Source organism: Camelina sativa, chromosome 1, assembly GCF_000633955.1.
Source record: "Camelina sativa cultivar DH55 chromosome 1, Cs, whole genome shotgun sequence".
Lineage (NCBI taxonomy): Eukaryota > Viridiplantae > Streptophyta > Magnoliopsida > Brassicales > Brassicaceae > Camelina > Camelina sativa.
The window spans coordinates 1,295,389-1,309,033 of NC_025685.1; the positions used below are offsets into that span (position 1 = coordinate 1,295,389).

At 36.8% G+C, this 13,645-nt stretch overlaps 6 protein-coding genes across 8 annotated transcripts in view; 3 read left to right on the forward strand and 3 right to left on the reverse strand.

The window, feature by feature from the left end:
- Positions 2,662–3,821, forward strand: LOC109132567. Its single transcript, XM_019244267.1, has 2 exons — positions 2,662–2,978; positions 3,093–3,821. Exons 1-2 carry the CDS (start codon positions 2,908–2,910, stop codon positions 3,310–3,312), a joined length of 291 nt encoding a protein of 96 aa, XP_019099812.1. The 5' UTR covers positions 2,662–2,907; the 3' UTR covers positions 3,313–3,821.
- On the reverse strand, positions 4,004–5,436 carry LOC104699886. The gene is made up of 2 exons (XM_010415315.2): positions 5,011–5,436; positions 4,004–4,852 (listed from the first exon to the last, which is right to left on the reverse strand). The coding sequence occupies exons 1-2, from the start codon at positions 5,278–5,280 to the stop codon at positions 4,337–4,339; spliced, it is 786 nt and encodes a 261-aa protein (XP_010413617.1). The 5' UTR covers positions 5,281–5,436; the 3' UTR covers positions 4,004–4,336.
- LOC104699969 lies at positions 6,145–7,104 on the forward strand. The gene has a single exon (XM_010415429.2). It carries the CDS (start codon positions 6,369–6,371, stop codon positions 6,984–6,986), a length of 618 nt encoding a protein of 205 aa, XP_010413731.1. The 5' UTR covers positions 6,145–6,368; the 3' UTR covers positions 6,987–7,104.
- Positions 8,320–9,014, forward strand: LOC104700047 (kunitz-type elastase inhibitor BrEI-like). Its single transcript, XM_010415528.2, has one exon. It carries the CDS (start codon positions 8,383–8,385, stop codon positions 8,995–8,997), a length of 615 nt encoding a protein of 204 aa, XP_010413830.1. The 5' UTR covers positions 8,320–8,382; the 3' UTR covers positions 8,998–9,014.
- LOC104700138 (inositol phosphorylceramide glucuronosyltransferase 1-like) lies at positions 9,137–12,069 on the reverse strand. The gene is made up of 9 exons (XM_010415636.2): positions 11,827–12,069; positions 11,599–11,719; positions 11,166–11,515; positions 10,895–11,002; positions 10,657–10,791; positions 10,433–10,570; positions 10,056–10,341; positions 9,739–9,862; positions 9,137–9,482 (listed from the first exon to the last, which is right to left on the reverse strand). Exons 1-9 carry the CDS (start codon positions 12,067–12,069, stop codon positions 9,341–9,343), a joined length of 1,647 nt encoding a protein of 548 aa, XP_010413938.1. The 3' UTR covers positions 9,137–9,340.
- LOC104700228 (probable inactive ATP-dependent zinc metalloprotease FTSHI 5, chloroplastic) overlaps positions 12,276–13,645 on the reverse strand; it is a 12,468-nt gene continuing 11,098 nt past the window's right edge. For 2 of the 3 annotated variants that reach the window (XM_010415745.2, XM_019244275.1), the window contains 5 exons: positions 13,317–13,391; positions 13,064–13,123; positions 12,793–12,900; positions 12,614–12,694; positions 12,276–12,488 (listed from right to left, as the gene is read on the reverse strand). In XM_010415745.2, the coding sequence (XP_010414047.1) occupies positions 12,420–12,488; positions 12,614–12,694; positions 12,793–12,900; positions 13,064–13,123; positions 13,317–13,391 (393 nt within the window). In that variant the 3' untranslated portion in view covers positions 12,276–12,419. Of the gene's footprint in view, positions 12,489–12,613; positions 12,695–12,792; positions 12,901–13,063; positions 13,124–13,316; positions 13,392–13,480; positions 13,640–13,645 lie in introns of all 3 variants that reach the window. The other variant, XM_019244272.1, reaches the window with a different exon arrangement.

Consider the following 13,645-nt stretch of genomic DNA (forward strand, 5'->3'; position numbering starts at 1 on the left):
TTTTTTTTTTTTTGTTTTTTTTTACCGTTCGTCGACACATCTGTGTAGTGTTGTGTTTACCCAATATCACAAATCGAGATGCAGTGACTTGACGGTCTCCAATATAATTAGACTCCAACGAAACTATATTACTTGTATATAACCAACCATATATATATGTCAAACTACTTGGTTACGTACGTGAAACATCTATATTAATTAGACTTCACTTATCTATTGGATGAGGAAAAAAACTAAATTAGACTTCACTTATGTATTGGCTTATGTCAAACTCGATATTCCATCTAATTAAAAGTTCAATTATGAAAGTTAATTTGTTTTTTGTATATAATTTAGGTAAACGTTTACAACAACCTGATGTGTGGTTAATTACATGCCTCCCCTAAACGCTATCGTTTTTAAAGTGTACAACCTAGCCACGAATTTTGGAAGCTGGAAGATTACATAAATAAAGCATTCAGAAATTAAAACACAAAGTGTCATAACAATTAGAGACTAGCGTCATTAATGTCAATGGAATGGGTCGTGTTCGATACCATGCTACTTTATAAAAGTATTCATTTTCTAGTGTTATTCGAAGATGTTGTGTGTTATTCTATAGTACTATTATTTCTTGAAATGCGGGTTAGTGCTTTCTAGTATTAAAAATTACAAAACATTTGATGTCTACATTTAATTTGGTAAAGAACAAAGCTTACATTACATTATATGCACTAGTACTTTTAGTTAAATAATCCATATAACTATACCATACGTTTATTAATGGCAGGAACATTAAAATAATTGTGTTAAGAAAACACCATGCATATATATAATGGCAAAATTAAGTATAAATTCATCAGATCAAGGATCAAGATTAGACTTTTCTTATGTCTTGTTTTCTATGTGTAGTTTTCTATCAAAAAATATATATATATATATATATATATTTATTGAATAAAGAGAGAGAGAGAGAGAGAGAGAGATAGAAGTGAAATTAAGAGATCTACCAACTTGACCAGCTCATTTCATAAATTAACATGATGAAGCTACCCTAACCCACTGCATCATGATTGATGAGTTTTTGAAGAAGAATACATATAAAGATACAGTAAAATATCTCATCTCCAAGTCACTCATAGGCCTCATACCAACCTTTTCCAGCTATTTAATTCTTAGCTACCCCAAAGGTGAAAAATATCAATTTCTTCATTTCGAAGAGAGATAAAAATTAAATGATGTCCATCAGTAACGAAAAATGGACCAACTCAGAAAAATACCCTAATTCAAATGTTGTTTTTGTAAAGAGAAGTCTTAAAAAACAAAAAGAAAAAAAAATCAAGGATTGATATGGGCCCAAAGAACTGTGGGGGTTGGTTTGGTCAACTACGGTTCAGATCTGATCGAATTTGGGTCTGATTTAAATCGTGGACCAGGCTTTACAACAATTCGAGTCGAGATACGTAAACGACAACGTTTTCATCCCGTAGGTAACTGCACAAAACGTCACGTTTCAAAGGTCCTTGCCTTCCCAACTAACGTCACCAAAAAAACGACGTCGTTATGGCGCTGTGTTGTAAGGCTTTGTAGCTTGAATGTCCAGTAAAAACACCAAGCTTTTGTCTACAAACTCTCTTGGAGATCTGAGTGTTAAAGAGACAGCTAGAAACAAAACAAAGGCTTTCGATGTGTGAATATGATGACTAGACCAAAATCAAAGCAAGACCCTGTTTCCAAATTCATAAGGTGTGTGTGTGTTCACATTAACATTTTTGTTTTCATTCTATATCTGAACTTAGCTGCAGCTACTTATCACTTGTTCATATTACTGTTGTCAGAGAGACTTAAATTTGAAAATACTGAGGATATGTGATATTTTTGCATGCATATATTAGGAGATTCATTATATTAAGAGCACTAATTCTCACATGCCATGACATGTTAGTATGAAAAACTAACAGAGCCAGTTGAGGAAGCAGCCAAACTTGCGGTGGGCTACACAAATCAATGTCCGGAATTATCACATATCTTCCTCTGAAGAATCAGTCAAACATTCTCGAAACTAAAAACCAAAACCATATAATCAATATACGGACGATATGAACAATCTTCACACACACACATACACAAACATCTATTAGTTACCGTGTAAACTGATTTTAAAGCTACACAAATCCAGATACCAAGATTAATAATGCAATCGCAACAGCTGAATAACTTATATATAACCTGTAATAACTGATCTCAAGCTACACAAATCCGAGTGAATAGTGTGCATAACAGCTGAAAAAGTCAGATCCTATTTTATCCTCTCGACTGTACCCATTTGATCACTCAGAATGCACATGGAGGCTATGTTGTCCGGAGAATAGTCTGAGTTTCAGCTAAGAATACCCTGTTACTCCTAAAGACTGTGAAAAGGAAAGCATAATGGGCGCAGGGACAAAACAGAAGGGGTCCATGTGGTTGGAGACTCGATCTGGATTTTATCATTAAAGCTTTGTAGAGAGACTAAATAGCATTTTGCCTTCTAGAGAAGAAAGTTTCTTAATCAGGTTAATGAAATCAAGAAAAGTAGAAAACTAGAGAATTTGAAATATTATATACTTCTACAATGACTGTCTTAAAAAAGCAGCTTAATGAATGTATTTACTGACTTTGTTTTGTATCCATCCTGGGTCAAACTGTTCCTTTAAAGATTCCTCTCTCCTCTTATCCCTTTCATTTAGAATGGAAAAAAGAAGAAGCCACTTTATTCATACCTGTTTTTATATATACATACACATGCAGACCAACTACTCTGTCCTTCACCATATAAATACATCTCATATACCTACTTTCTTCCTATCCTTCTTTCTCACTGTTTCTTTCTGTTCTATCTAACAATATATAAACATCGTCGAATTCTCACCTTATTCCTCTTTCAAAATGAATATTGCAATCGAACGCAACCCTTCAAGCAGAAAGTTATCTGATCTTGGAGTCATGTCATGGCCTAAGTAAGTATCAAACATGCACAGGCTCTGCTCCTATCACTACTAACCACAACGATTTTCCCTTTTTCCATTCCTTATAATATTGGTAATAACATGATGGATTTCTCTGACAAATAGATGGTCTTGTCAGCCCGGGAAATATGCATTGGTATTTGAAGAAAGAGAGACATGCTATTTAGTGAAGGGAAAGGTGAAGGTGTATCCAAAAGGGTCATCTGAGTTTGTAGAGTTTGGTGCAGGAGATCTTGTGACCATCCCCAAGGGACTTAGCTGCACTTGGGATGTATCACTTTTCATCGACAAACACTACAAGTTCGATCCTCCTACTTCTCCATAATTTTTCCTAATTACAATCTAGTTTTGGGTTAGTCTTTATCACCATGAAGCCTAAAAGACTCTATATCCAGACAATAAATTATAGAAGAGAAACCAAAAAGATAATGCTTAGATGACATATAAACCCCTACCTAGATTATGTTTTCAGATGTAACTTCTTTGTTGTCACAGAGCAAACAATTAGCACATGCCAATATTCCTGTCACTTTGAAACTTCTATTTATCCACACAACAGTAAATCAAATTACATGTAAAGCTCTCTACCTAGTTCAAATAGACTAGGGTAGGGGTTGCTGATCATTGGAGTAGATGTACTCATAAGTTTGAGTTAACAAAAGATGTAACTCACTTTAGACTACGATCTCCATAATATAGTGAAGGTTAGTGAAGCATATATTGTGGGTTAACTATTTACTGTATATTATTTTCTCAGCCTCGATATGTATTCCTGTTTCGTTCTAAAGAAACTTGCTAACTTAAGGATTCCCAATAAATTGATATTGTTCTTTATTCTTAAAAAGGTCTTTATCAAAGATACTTATCATGAGGCCATTGGTTACTATCACTAAGAAAAAACAAATAAACGTGAAAGCATATATTCTAGCAGTATTGCTCCCTGACTAGATAAAGTAGAAGATTATGTAATCTTAAATCTCACATACTAATGAATAGTATCAGTACTCAGTAGCATCTGGTGCGCCATCACCAATTACTGGTGCTGATTATATTAAAATGGAAGATACTAATTCGGCTATACAAAACAGAACTATTACACATCTGTATTTATGGAAATACAAATCTCTGAGACAGGTATATATTCTCAACTTACAAAGAATATGCATAGTTATCACAAGTAAGGGGGTGTTTTCTAACTTCTACGTTCCAAGATAATTGAAAGCTAACCTTTAGGATTTCAGGACGATTGAATTTCTTTGATGACCAATCAAGAGAGAAACTCTTGTCCTTTAACAACCCACGTGAAAACAGTACTTCTCCGAGCTATAAGGACTTAGATAAACCCCTCGTCAAAATAACAATTTGGTCCATGAACCCAAAAAAGGGAAGGCAGCAATAAGCATCCTCAAGAGCAATGGCTTCTCCTTAACTCTCCACCGGCGACTAGCATTTCTTTCAAACTGTTGCTTTGGACGAACATTCTCGTTTGACGGATAGTCATTTCTAATCTCCCTTAGCGTGTCTAGATCATCCCATCCTCCATAGACAGTACCCATGCTGTTAGAATCAGCATCTCCTACCATCCATGACTTGTATCCTCCCTTATCCACACCCCCCCTCATGTTTTCTCCTTGCTTACCTTTCCTTGTTCTTGCACTACCTACACTCCCAGATCTTGAAAAGGTATCTCTTCTGCTTCTTTTCATAGGTCTAATGCTTGGGCTGCTCCAGACCTTACTAACCACAAGAGACAACACAGACTGTACTAAAGGAACTGCTAATGCCATTAAACCCGCGTTTGAATCTGTTCCAAGAAGCAATGACATGCCAATGGGTGCAAGCATCCAACTCAAAGTCCTAAATAACTGCAATTACAACAACAACAACAACAACAACAAAAACCTCCTAAATTGGCTAAACAGAGCTAACAACAAAACAAAACCTTTATGAATTCAAAGTGAGCAACTTCACTGATTAAATTCGATTAGTGAAAAATTTCCCAAAAGGAAGAAGAAGCAAATACCTCAAAAACCATAGTCCAGTCATCTTCTTCTTCATCCATCCAATCATCATCGACCCACCACGGCTTCTTCTTCTTACGGTTCCCAAACTCGAATCGAGCAAACCCTTCGTCGCGGAATAGCTCCTCCTCCCAGCTAGGTCTGCGAGAAGCGCGGCAATCAAAGGAGCCCCGGCTCAAGATACTTGGGCAGAGATCAAAATCGCAGTTCATAGAACAGAATCTGCCTCTGACAACGCAAGAAGAAAGCTGAAGATACAGCAGATTCGCCATATACAATCGATGATTATTACCGTTTACATTAATAAACTCAATTCAGAAGAACCAAACTGAGAACGAAAAAAAAAAAAAATCAAATCTTGCCCCTCCACACCACAAACTCTGTTCCTTCGCTTTTAATCTCCTTGGTCCTAAAAGAAGTAAGTAAAGAACAGTGATAGAGATTGAAACGAAAACGGCAAACTAAACCGAACCTCAACTATCGAATCAATGGTTATCACTTAACCGAAATCAAAGCCTAAACCAAACCGGAACTTAAATTTCTTGGTTTACTTTCTTGATGAACATGACTGATTCCATTTTTCAGATACAATATCGATCTCAACGATCAAAAGTCTCTCAAATCGTATGATAATCTTAAATTACGTGGTCGGAGCACACGTAAGAATTTACTCGCAGTGTGTTATTCTCTCACCTCTTTTAATTCGTGGATAACGTCTAAAGGAAAATTACACTTGACATATATTATTATATATATTGTGCTGATTTATTTATATATCTTTGGTCAATAAGAAAGTCCACTCCAGTTTACTCGCTCGATCTCCACCAAAAGTGTGTGTTTCTCAATTAGTACGTGGCATTGACGAATAATCCACTTGTAATCTCCGTATTTTTAGGGGGAAATAAGTGTTTATGAGTGGCATTGAAGCCGTTATTTTTCCAATCTCTATAAATGTAAGTCTGTACTTTGTACATATGCATTCACCATTAACTTCGAAAATAATAGTATAAGATTGTAGGAAAACGGTCATATATATAAAGTTTATATAGTCATATACACAGATCAATTCACGTTATATTGGAAGTTAATGAAACTTAACACTACAAACTTAATCGTTTCTTAATTAACTAGTTCGTTAGCTTTGACTTAGATCGATCCACCTCGGCACCTCGTAAACAAGATCCATATAGTTAGGAAAAAATAAAGTGTTTAGAAGCTTTAAGAAGCAAGTTCAACATGTGAAGGCGGCAAAGAATGGGTATTGTACCCGACCCACTATTTCCATATTCTCTATAAAAAGGACCTCAAGTACGAGAGAACACACCAAAAAAGCAAGAGAAAAACAGAAAACAATACAAAGATGAAAACATTCCGGATGATGATGATCTCTCTTATGCTCGTTGCGATAACAACAACATCCGGTGTGGTTGGTGAGGGGACCGACGTGGTTTATGATGGCGAAGGAGATCCGGTTAAGCCCAACGTGCCATATTACATCAGCTTCATGACGTCTGACTACAACATGTGGATATGCCGAATGAAATGGGGATCTAGTGATCCCAACTCATGCCCACAACAACCGTTAATGGTCACCAATCCAAACATGTCAGCACCCACACAAGTTATGTTTGTATTGCTATCCAAGTCAGATGTCGTACGTGAATCAGCCAAACTTAAGATCAAGTTCGTGAATCCCCGTCACTGCGGTGAATCCGGGTTTTGGAGAGTTGTCCAGAGAGGCTCTTTAGAAGGTGAAGTAGTCCTCAACGGATCTAAGTCTAAGTCAAACAATGACAGTACGTTCGCCATCCATAAAACTAACGAATACTACAAGTTCACTTTCGGTGACGACGACACCGGTGACTATCAAACCAGTATCAGTTTGACCAACGAATATCCTGTATATAGGTTGCTATCGAAGAGGTTGTCTGGCGAGATGGAGATTTATTTTTACAAGAACATGAGTACTATAAGTTAAGGCAAATTTTCGCTGGCCTTTTTGATGTAATGTTCTCTTTTCAAAATTATTATAAAACTTGTTGTAAGAACATGAATACGCAATAATAAATTATATAATAACACAAGAAAGAACAAAACTTGGAGTCATATGATCTTAACAGAATGAAGAGATCATAAGTTGGTTTCTTTTGTTGCGTATTCATGTTGTTACTCTACTTTAAGTTGCTTTTTCTTCCCAATATATTACTAAATGCCATTTGCATAAAGGTTAATCGACTCTTGCAAATTAAAATTTGTTATAATTTATCATATGGGCTACAAGCCTACAACTACGTGATGAATTAAGGAACCAAAATCATTTAGAACAAAAAACACAAGAAAAGAACAAAACTCGGAGTTATCCTAACGTAATTATTAAGAGATCATAACTCATAACCGGTGTTGTGAGTTACATTGAGACACGCTTTTGTGTGTGTGTGTGTGTGTGTTTGTGTGTGTCAACAGAGGAAGCAGATTGACTTGGTTCTACGGCTATCATCAGACCTAACGTGCTCAATATATAGCAGAAACTAGCCGGTTAGTATACATAAACAAGTGAAACAAAATTTCATCCTGACAGATCCAAATCCACTCAAATCCAAGAACAAGAGTATATATGATGAATCATCAATAATTTATTTATCTTTGGTCAATCAGAAAGTCCACTCAAAATTACTCCCTCGATCACCGCCATGAAACGTGTTTAAATTCTTTCTCAATTAGCAAGTGGCATTGAAAAAAGAAAAAAAAAACACTTGTAATCTCCATATTTTTAGGGGAAAAGAAGTGTTTATGATTGGTATCGAAGCCATTATTATCTAAGTCTTTATAAATGTAAGTTTGCACTTTGTACATGCATGCATTCACCATCTATTTTGTACATGCATGCATTCACCATCTATTTTGTACATGCATGCATTCACCATCTATATGTGAAAAGAGTCTTATATAGGAAGTGACGTGAGATAAAAGTTAAAAACATTGAATGATACATTATGTGGCCAATTCATTGTCAGTTGGTTGTATATTGTACATACGTCACATTATTTATGACATTTTTTAGTCGCCATCTCTTCGTGAGCTAATATCATCATCTCAAATGGTCATATAATATCACGTTATATTGGAAGTTAACAAATTATAACACTAATAAGCTCTTGTGGAGCGTGTTTAATAATTTCTTAACTGGTATGTAGCTTTGACTTAGATCCACCTCGTAAACAAGATCCAGATAGTAAGGAAAAAAGAAATGTTTTAGAAGCTTTAAGAAGCAAAGTTCAATATGTGAAGACTAAAAACAATGGGTGTTAATCTCTATAAAAGAAACTAATCAACGCAAGAACACGAAAGCAAGAGAAACAGAAAACAACACAAAGATGAAAACATTCCGGTTGATGCTCCTCTCTTTCTTGCTCGTTGCAATAACAAAAACATCTGGTGTTGCTGGTGAAGGGACCGACGTGGTTTACGATGGCGAAGGAGATCCGGTTAAGCCCAACGTGCCGTATTACATCAGCTTCATGACGTCGGACTACAACTTGTGGATATGCCGAATGAAACGGGGATCTAGTGATCCCAACTCATGCCCACAACAACCGTTAATGGTCACCAATCCAAACATGTCAGCACCCACACAAGTTATGTTTGTATTGCTATCCAAGTCAGATGTCGTACGTGAATCAGCCAAACTTAAGATCAAGTTCGTAGATCCCCCTCACTGCGGTGAATCCGGATTTTGGAGAGTAGTTCAGAGAACCGCTTTAGAAGGTGAAGTAGTCCTCAACGGATCTGAATCTACGTCAAACAATGACAGTACATTCGCCATCCATCAGACTAACGAATACTACAAGTTCACTTTCCGTGACGGTGACCGTGACTATCAAACCACTATCAGTTTGAGCAACGAATATCCTATATATAGGTTGCTATCGAAGAGGATGTCTGGCGAGATGGAGATTTATTTTTACAAGAACCTGACGACTATAAGTTAAGGCAACTCTTCCTTTTGATGTAATGTTTTCACTTCCAAAACAAAATAAAACTTGTTGTAAGAACATGAATACGCAATAGTATATGATATAATAACACAAGAAAGAACAGAACTCGGAGGTCATATCTTAACAGAATCAATAGATCATAAGTTGGTTCATTAATTTGTTGCGTATTCATGTTATTTCTCTAATTTAAGTAGTCACATAATTTGAAGAAGAAAACTCAAGAGGGAACAAAACTCGGAGTTATCCTAATACAGAATAAAGAGATCACAATTTGTGTTGTGAGTAACAACATTGTGACACGCTTTTTTTGTTTGTTTGTGTGGTGTGTGTGTGTGTGTCAGCAGAGGAAGCAGATTGACTTTGTTCTCGTCGTGTCACGGTTTTCTAGACCTTTGAGGAACCATCTGATTGCGAGGTGCTCTGAAGCATATGTCATGAACGAAACTAGAACCATGGCTACGGCTATCATCAGACCTAACCTGCTCAATATGTAACAGATACCAGCCAGTTAGTATATATAAACAAGTGAAACAAATTTTCCTCCTGCCAGGTCCCAATTCACTCAAATCCAAGAACCAAGAGTATGATGAATCAACAACAATTTATGAGAATGAGCTACACATTCCCAGGTGAGGAACATAAGCAAATGAATTAAGATTTCCTTATCAGCGGATGATGTTAAAGTTATGGGTTGGTTCTTGAAGCTAAAGATACAGCCAATGTGAAGAAAGTTACCTCAAAAATAAAGCGGTGACCCCTAAAATGTAGGGCAAAGAAATGGCAGCAACAGCCAGAAATGCCATCCCTAATCCATAATAGCATGTAGTAAAGTCAAAAGACGCATCTCCCCGCTGATGACCTGTTGATTTGTCAAACAAGTTAGTGATAACAAAAAAAATATACTGAGAAAGACATTTGTGTCTCTGGGGAGGTATAGTCCCACATAATGAGTAGACTTGGCGAAAGAGAGAGAGAGTAAATTATGGTATTTATACATTCTTTTTGCAGAGAATGCCACTGATATTGATATTATGATTTCAACATGTCCATACCTTTTCCCGAATCATCCAATGACGACTCTGTTTGTGATGAAAAAGATCCTGTTTGAACTGCGATATTCTTGCCATATTGATACACTAGAAGTAGAAAGCTACCATAGAAAAGGAAGAAGATTGTAAATGTCCACTCATATATCAGAATCAAGCCAGTCCATGGCATGATCTGCCTTGGCACAAACATGAAGGAAACGCCAATGGATGTCAAAGCAGCCACAAAACAGACTGCAACTGAAACTGCCCGTAAGTATTGAGGAACCTTAGAATGTGAACCAGTGTGCAGCTGTAGTGATAAAGATTGAACATTAGAAAAGCAAAAAGGCAGGCAAGTAAACAATTATGGGCTAAAAATGATCTAGAAAATGAAAACTAACTTGATAACTGGGATTCATGGTAGACAATGTTGACACACCACTATAACCAACTGTTCCGTTAGATCTAACTTTGTAATAAAGATGTCTAATCTGAATGCACAATGAGCTCCTGCACACTGAACCCAAGAAGTCACGTCCCTGCAGTATAAAAATGTAACTGAGATCCAAAAGAGATGAATTTAGCTGAGATGACAGAAATCGTTGGGAAGAACAAGAAGTCTAACCTGTATTGAACGATAAAGGCAGAATGAAAGCCCAAAAAGTGGTAACAAGAAAAGGAACTTGACCATGAATTCATCATTTGGGGTTTTTCCACCTCCAGTCCCAGGAAGAGTCTCCTCAAGCCTTACCCTAATGCTCTGCAGTTGTCCAGATGAAACATAACTTAGAATATCACTCCAAGGAACTCAATTTTCAAGATATAATGAGAATAAATATACAATCACGAACAGGAATACCTACATGCCACGCTTCAACAGGTTTCACGAGCCATGCTGTCCACCAATCCCAAGGCTTAAGAGGGCCGAGAGTGTAGTGAATAATGTGAAGCTTGCTGTCATCGACCATCCACTACATAAATAATGAGAATCTTAAGCTTCTAAATAACCAAAACTAGGCCACACACATTCCAGCTCACATCCCTTAGCTTGGGAAGAGAAAAGTAAAAGTAACATCAACAGACATGTAATCAAAATAAAGATTAGCTTAAATACAAATTTCAAATTGAATATACCTTGTTAGCAAGCATATAAAGACCAACATCAGCATTGTATAACGTAGATAGCCTTTCCATTTTAGGAACTGGTCTTGTTTTCATGGCTTCAGGGGATAAACTAGGATCAAAAACACGAGCATTCGGAAAGTCTGGATAATAGGAATTCAAGAACCCTTGATCTCCACCAGTATAAGACGACAAAGTCTTGACTTTCATCATCATATCATTGAACAAAGCTTCAGAGGGCTCAACAACCATAACCCCAGAGTTCAGCCTCTCAGAGTGCTTCAAATTAGCACAAAACTTGGAGCACTTAAACATATCATCAATGTTCTTTACCACAATAGTATCAGCATCGAGATACACAACTGTAACAAAACAAAAACAGTGACAGATAAACATAAACACAAGGAAAAAAAAGCTCTAAGATTGCAGGACACAAATCACTTACCTTTCTTGTAATCAGTCATGTTAAATATTTTCAGCTTAGTGTAAACACCCCAGAATCTCTTGGGATGAACTTGGTTTGGATTTGCCAATAAACTAATCTTCTCTATCTTCCATCCATCAGCCTACATATAATCAAAAATCTAGCCTTTAATAACTCAAACATAGAAAGCCTTCTCTTTTTTAAAGATCTTTAAAGCTTCTAGGAATAGAAAGGTTATATAACCCAAACCTTGAGTAGCTTCTTAGAGTAGTCTGAAACACCATCAGAGACCAAAACGACCATGTCCTTGTTGGATCCAGTGTCTCGGATCGATTTGCCCAATACCCTAACACCCAATAAGAACTCATCTCCATACAAAAGTGTGACGTAAGCTTCCTTAGTTGATGCGGATCCAAAAGAAGACTTGAATTGGATTGAAAGAAGCGTGATTGAGAAGAGGAGAACCCAGAAACTCGAGTTGAGTCTCATCATGGATTCGGGATCACGTGACAGTAGTAGTCCAGACTCCAGAGCCTTGAGAGTTGAGAAGAAGAAGCAAGTCAATGCATTTGCTTCGGACTCTCGTTGCAATAAAATTTGAACCGGTTCGACCGGCAGTGAAATTTCATTTGGTCCATTGGTTTCAAACACTTGTGAAATAGACTTGAGGTAAACGGTTCGATTCCTCAGTATTAGAATCTTCACAAAATCAGCCTCTTTTTAATTTTCATTTAACTTTAAATAGAATAAGTCAAAACAATTTCCATTTTAATACATAGTAGATATAAATAAGGTATGCTAAGAAACTCTATCATCAAAATATGGAATCATCTCCATTGCTTTTAAGTTGGTGCACTAAGAAGTGCAGTTTCTGGCGGATCTCCAACATCAAGAAAACTCCTTGACAATGGCTGCAAACGAACAAAAAAGAGAAAAAATAACTGTAAGCACTAAGCAGTATTAACAGAAAATGGCTAAAAGTATACTACTACAAGCCATCTTATAATAAAAATGGATTGATGGTCGTAATACTTGCCTCATTGTAATCAGTTCCTGAGAGAAAGAAAGGTTCCTTCTCCCGAATCCCCCCATTCTCATGTACAATTCTTTCCAGATCCTGCAAACCATACGACGAAACCAAATTGATAAGATCATACGTTGTTTGGAACAATCCTTCATTCTAATTTGATTCCAACATCGTAAAGTTTTTTTAACCTTCTGAGTTAAGATTTCAAACTCGAGTAGCTCCTCTGTGATTTTCTCAAGGACACGGCGATTTTTAAGAAGCATTCCCTTTGCCTTTTCATACGCTAAGTCATAAATCTGTAGAGGAATAAAGATGGCATTAGAGAGGTCATTTAGCCTTGGACAATGCTTGAAACTACCGATAAGCGAAGCTGAAGATAGAAAATTGCGGAAACCTAGAGAGTCACCACAGACACAGCAGATATTAAGAACGTATGGAAAACTGAAGAGCAAAACGAACCTTTTCAACTTTATCCGCCATTTCATACTCGTGATTGTTCCCCATACTCAAAGCTGAAACCTGCTCAATCGAATGAAATAAATCAAACAGAAAAAGTACAGGGTCAATCAACTGCTCAGATGGGACATCAGAATGAATGGGAACTGTATGTAAGATGAAATCATCATGTTCAGTATTCAACATGTTGGTTCAGTGGTATCAGACATTTAAATCTTGGAATGGAGCCAATTTCAGATTTAAGAAAGAAGGTTACCGCGTTAGTAGCATAGTATACCGCAGGACTGTCATCGGGTCCCCAGCCATATTGAAGCACCATACGTGTTGCAATCTGTTGCAAGACGCAAATAATAATCATAAAGAAACGAAACATTAAGTATGTAGACGACAGCATACTGCAAAAGAGTAGAAAGAGTTTACCTCCTGCGCTTTAGTTATTTCTGAAGAAGAAAGAAAATTTTCATCTCCGGGAGGAAGAAGCATTTGGGATGCAATATGAGATCCAAAGCAGAAAACAAGCTTCTTTTCAAGATATGATCTTGATTCCGTATTCCCAATTGCAGAGCCTCCACTTGTGACCTTGGT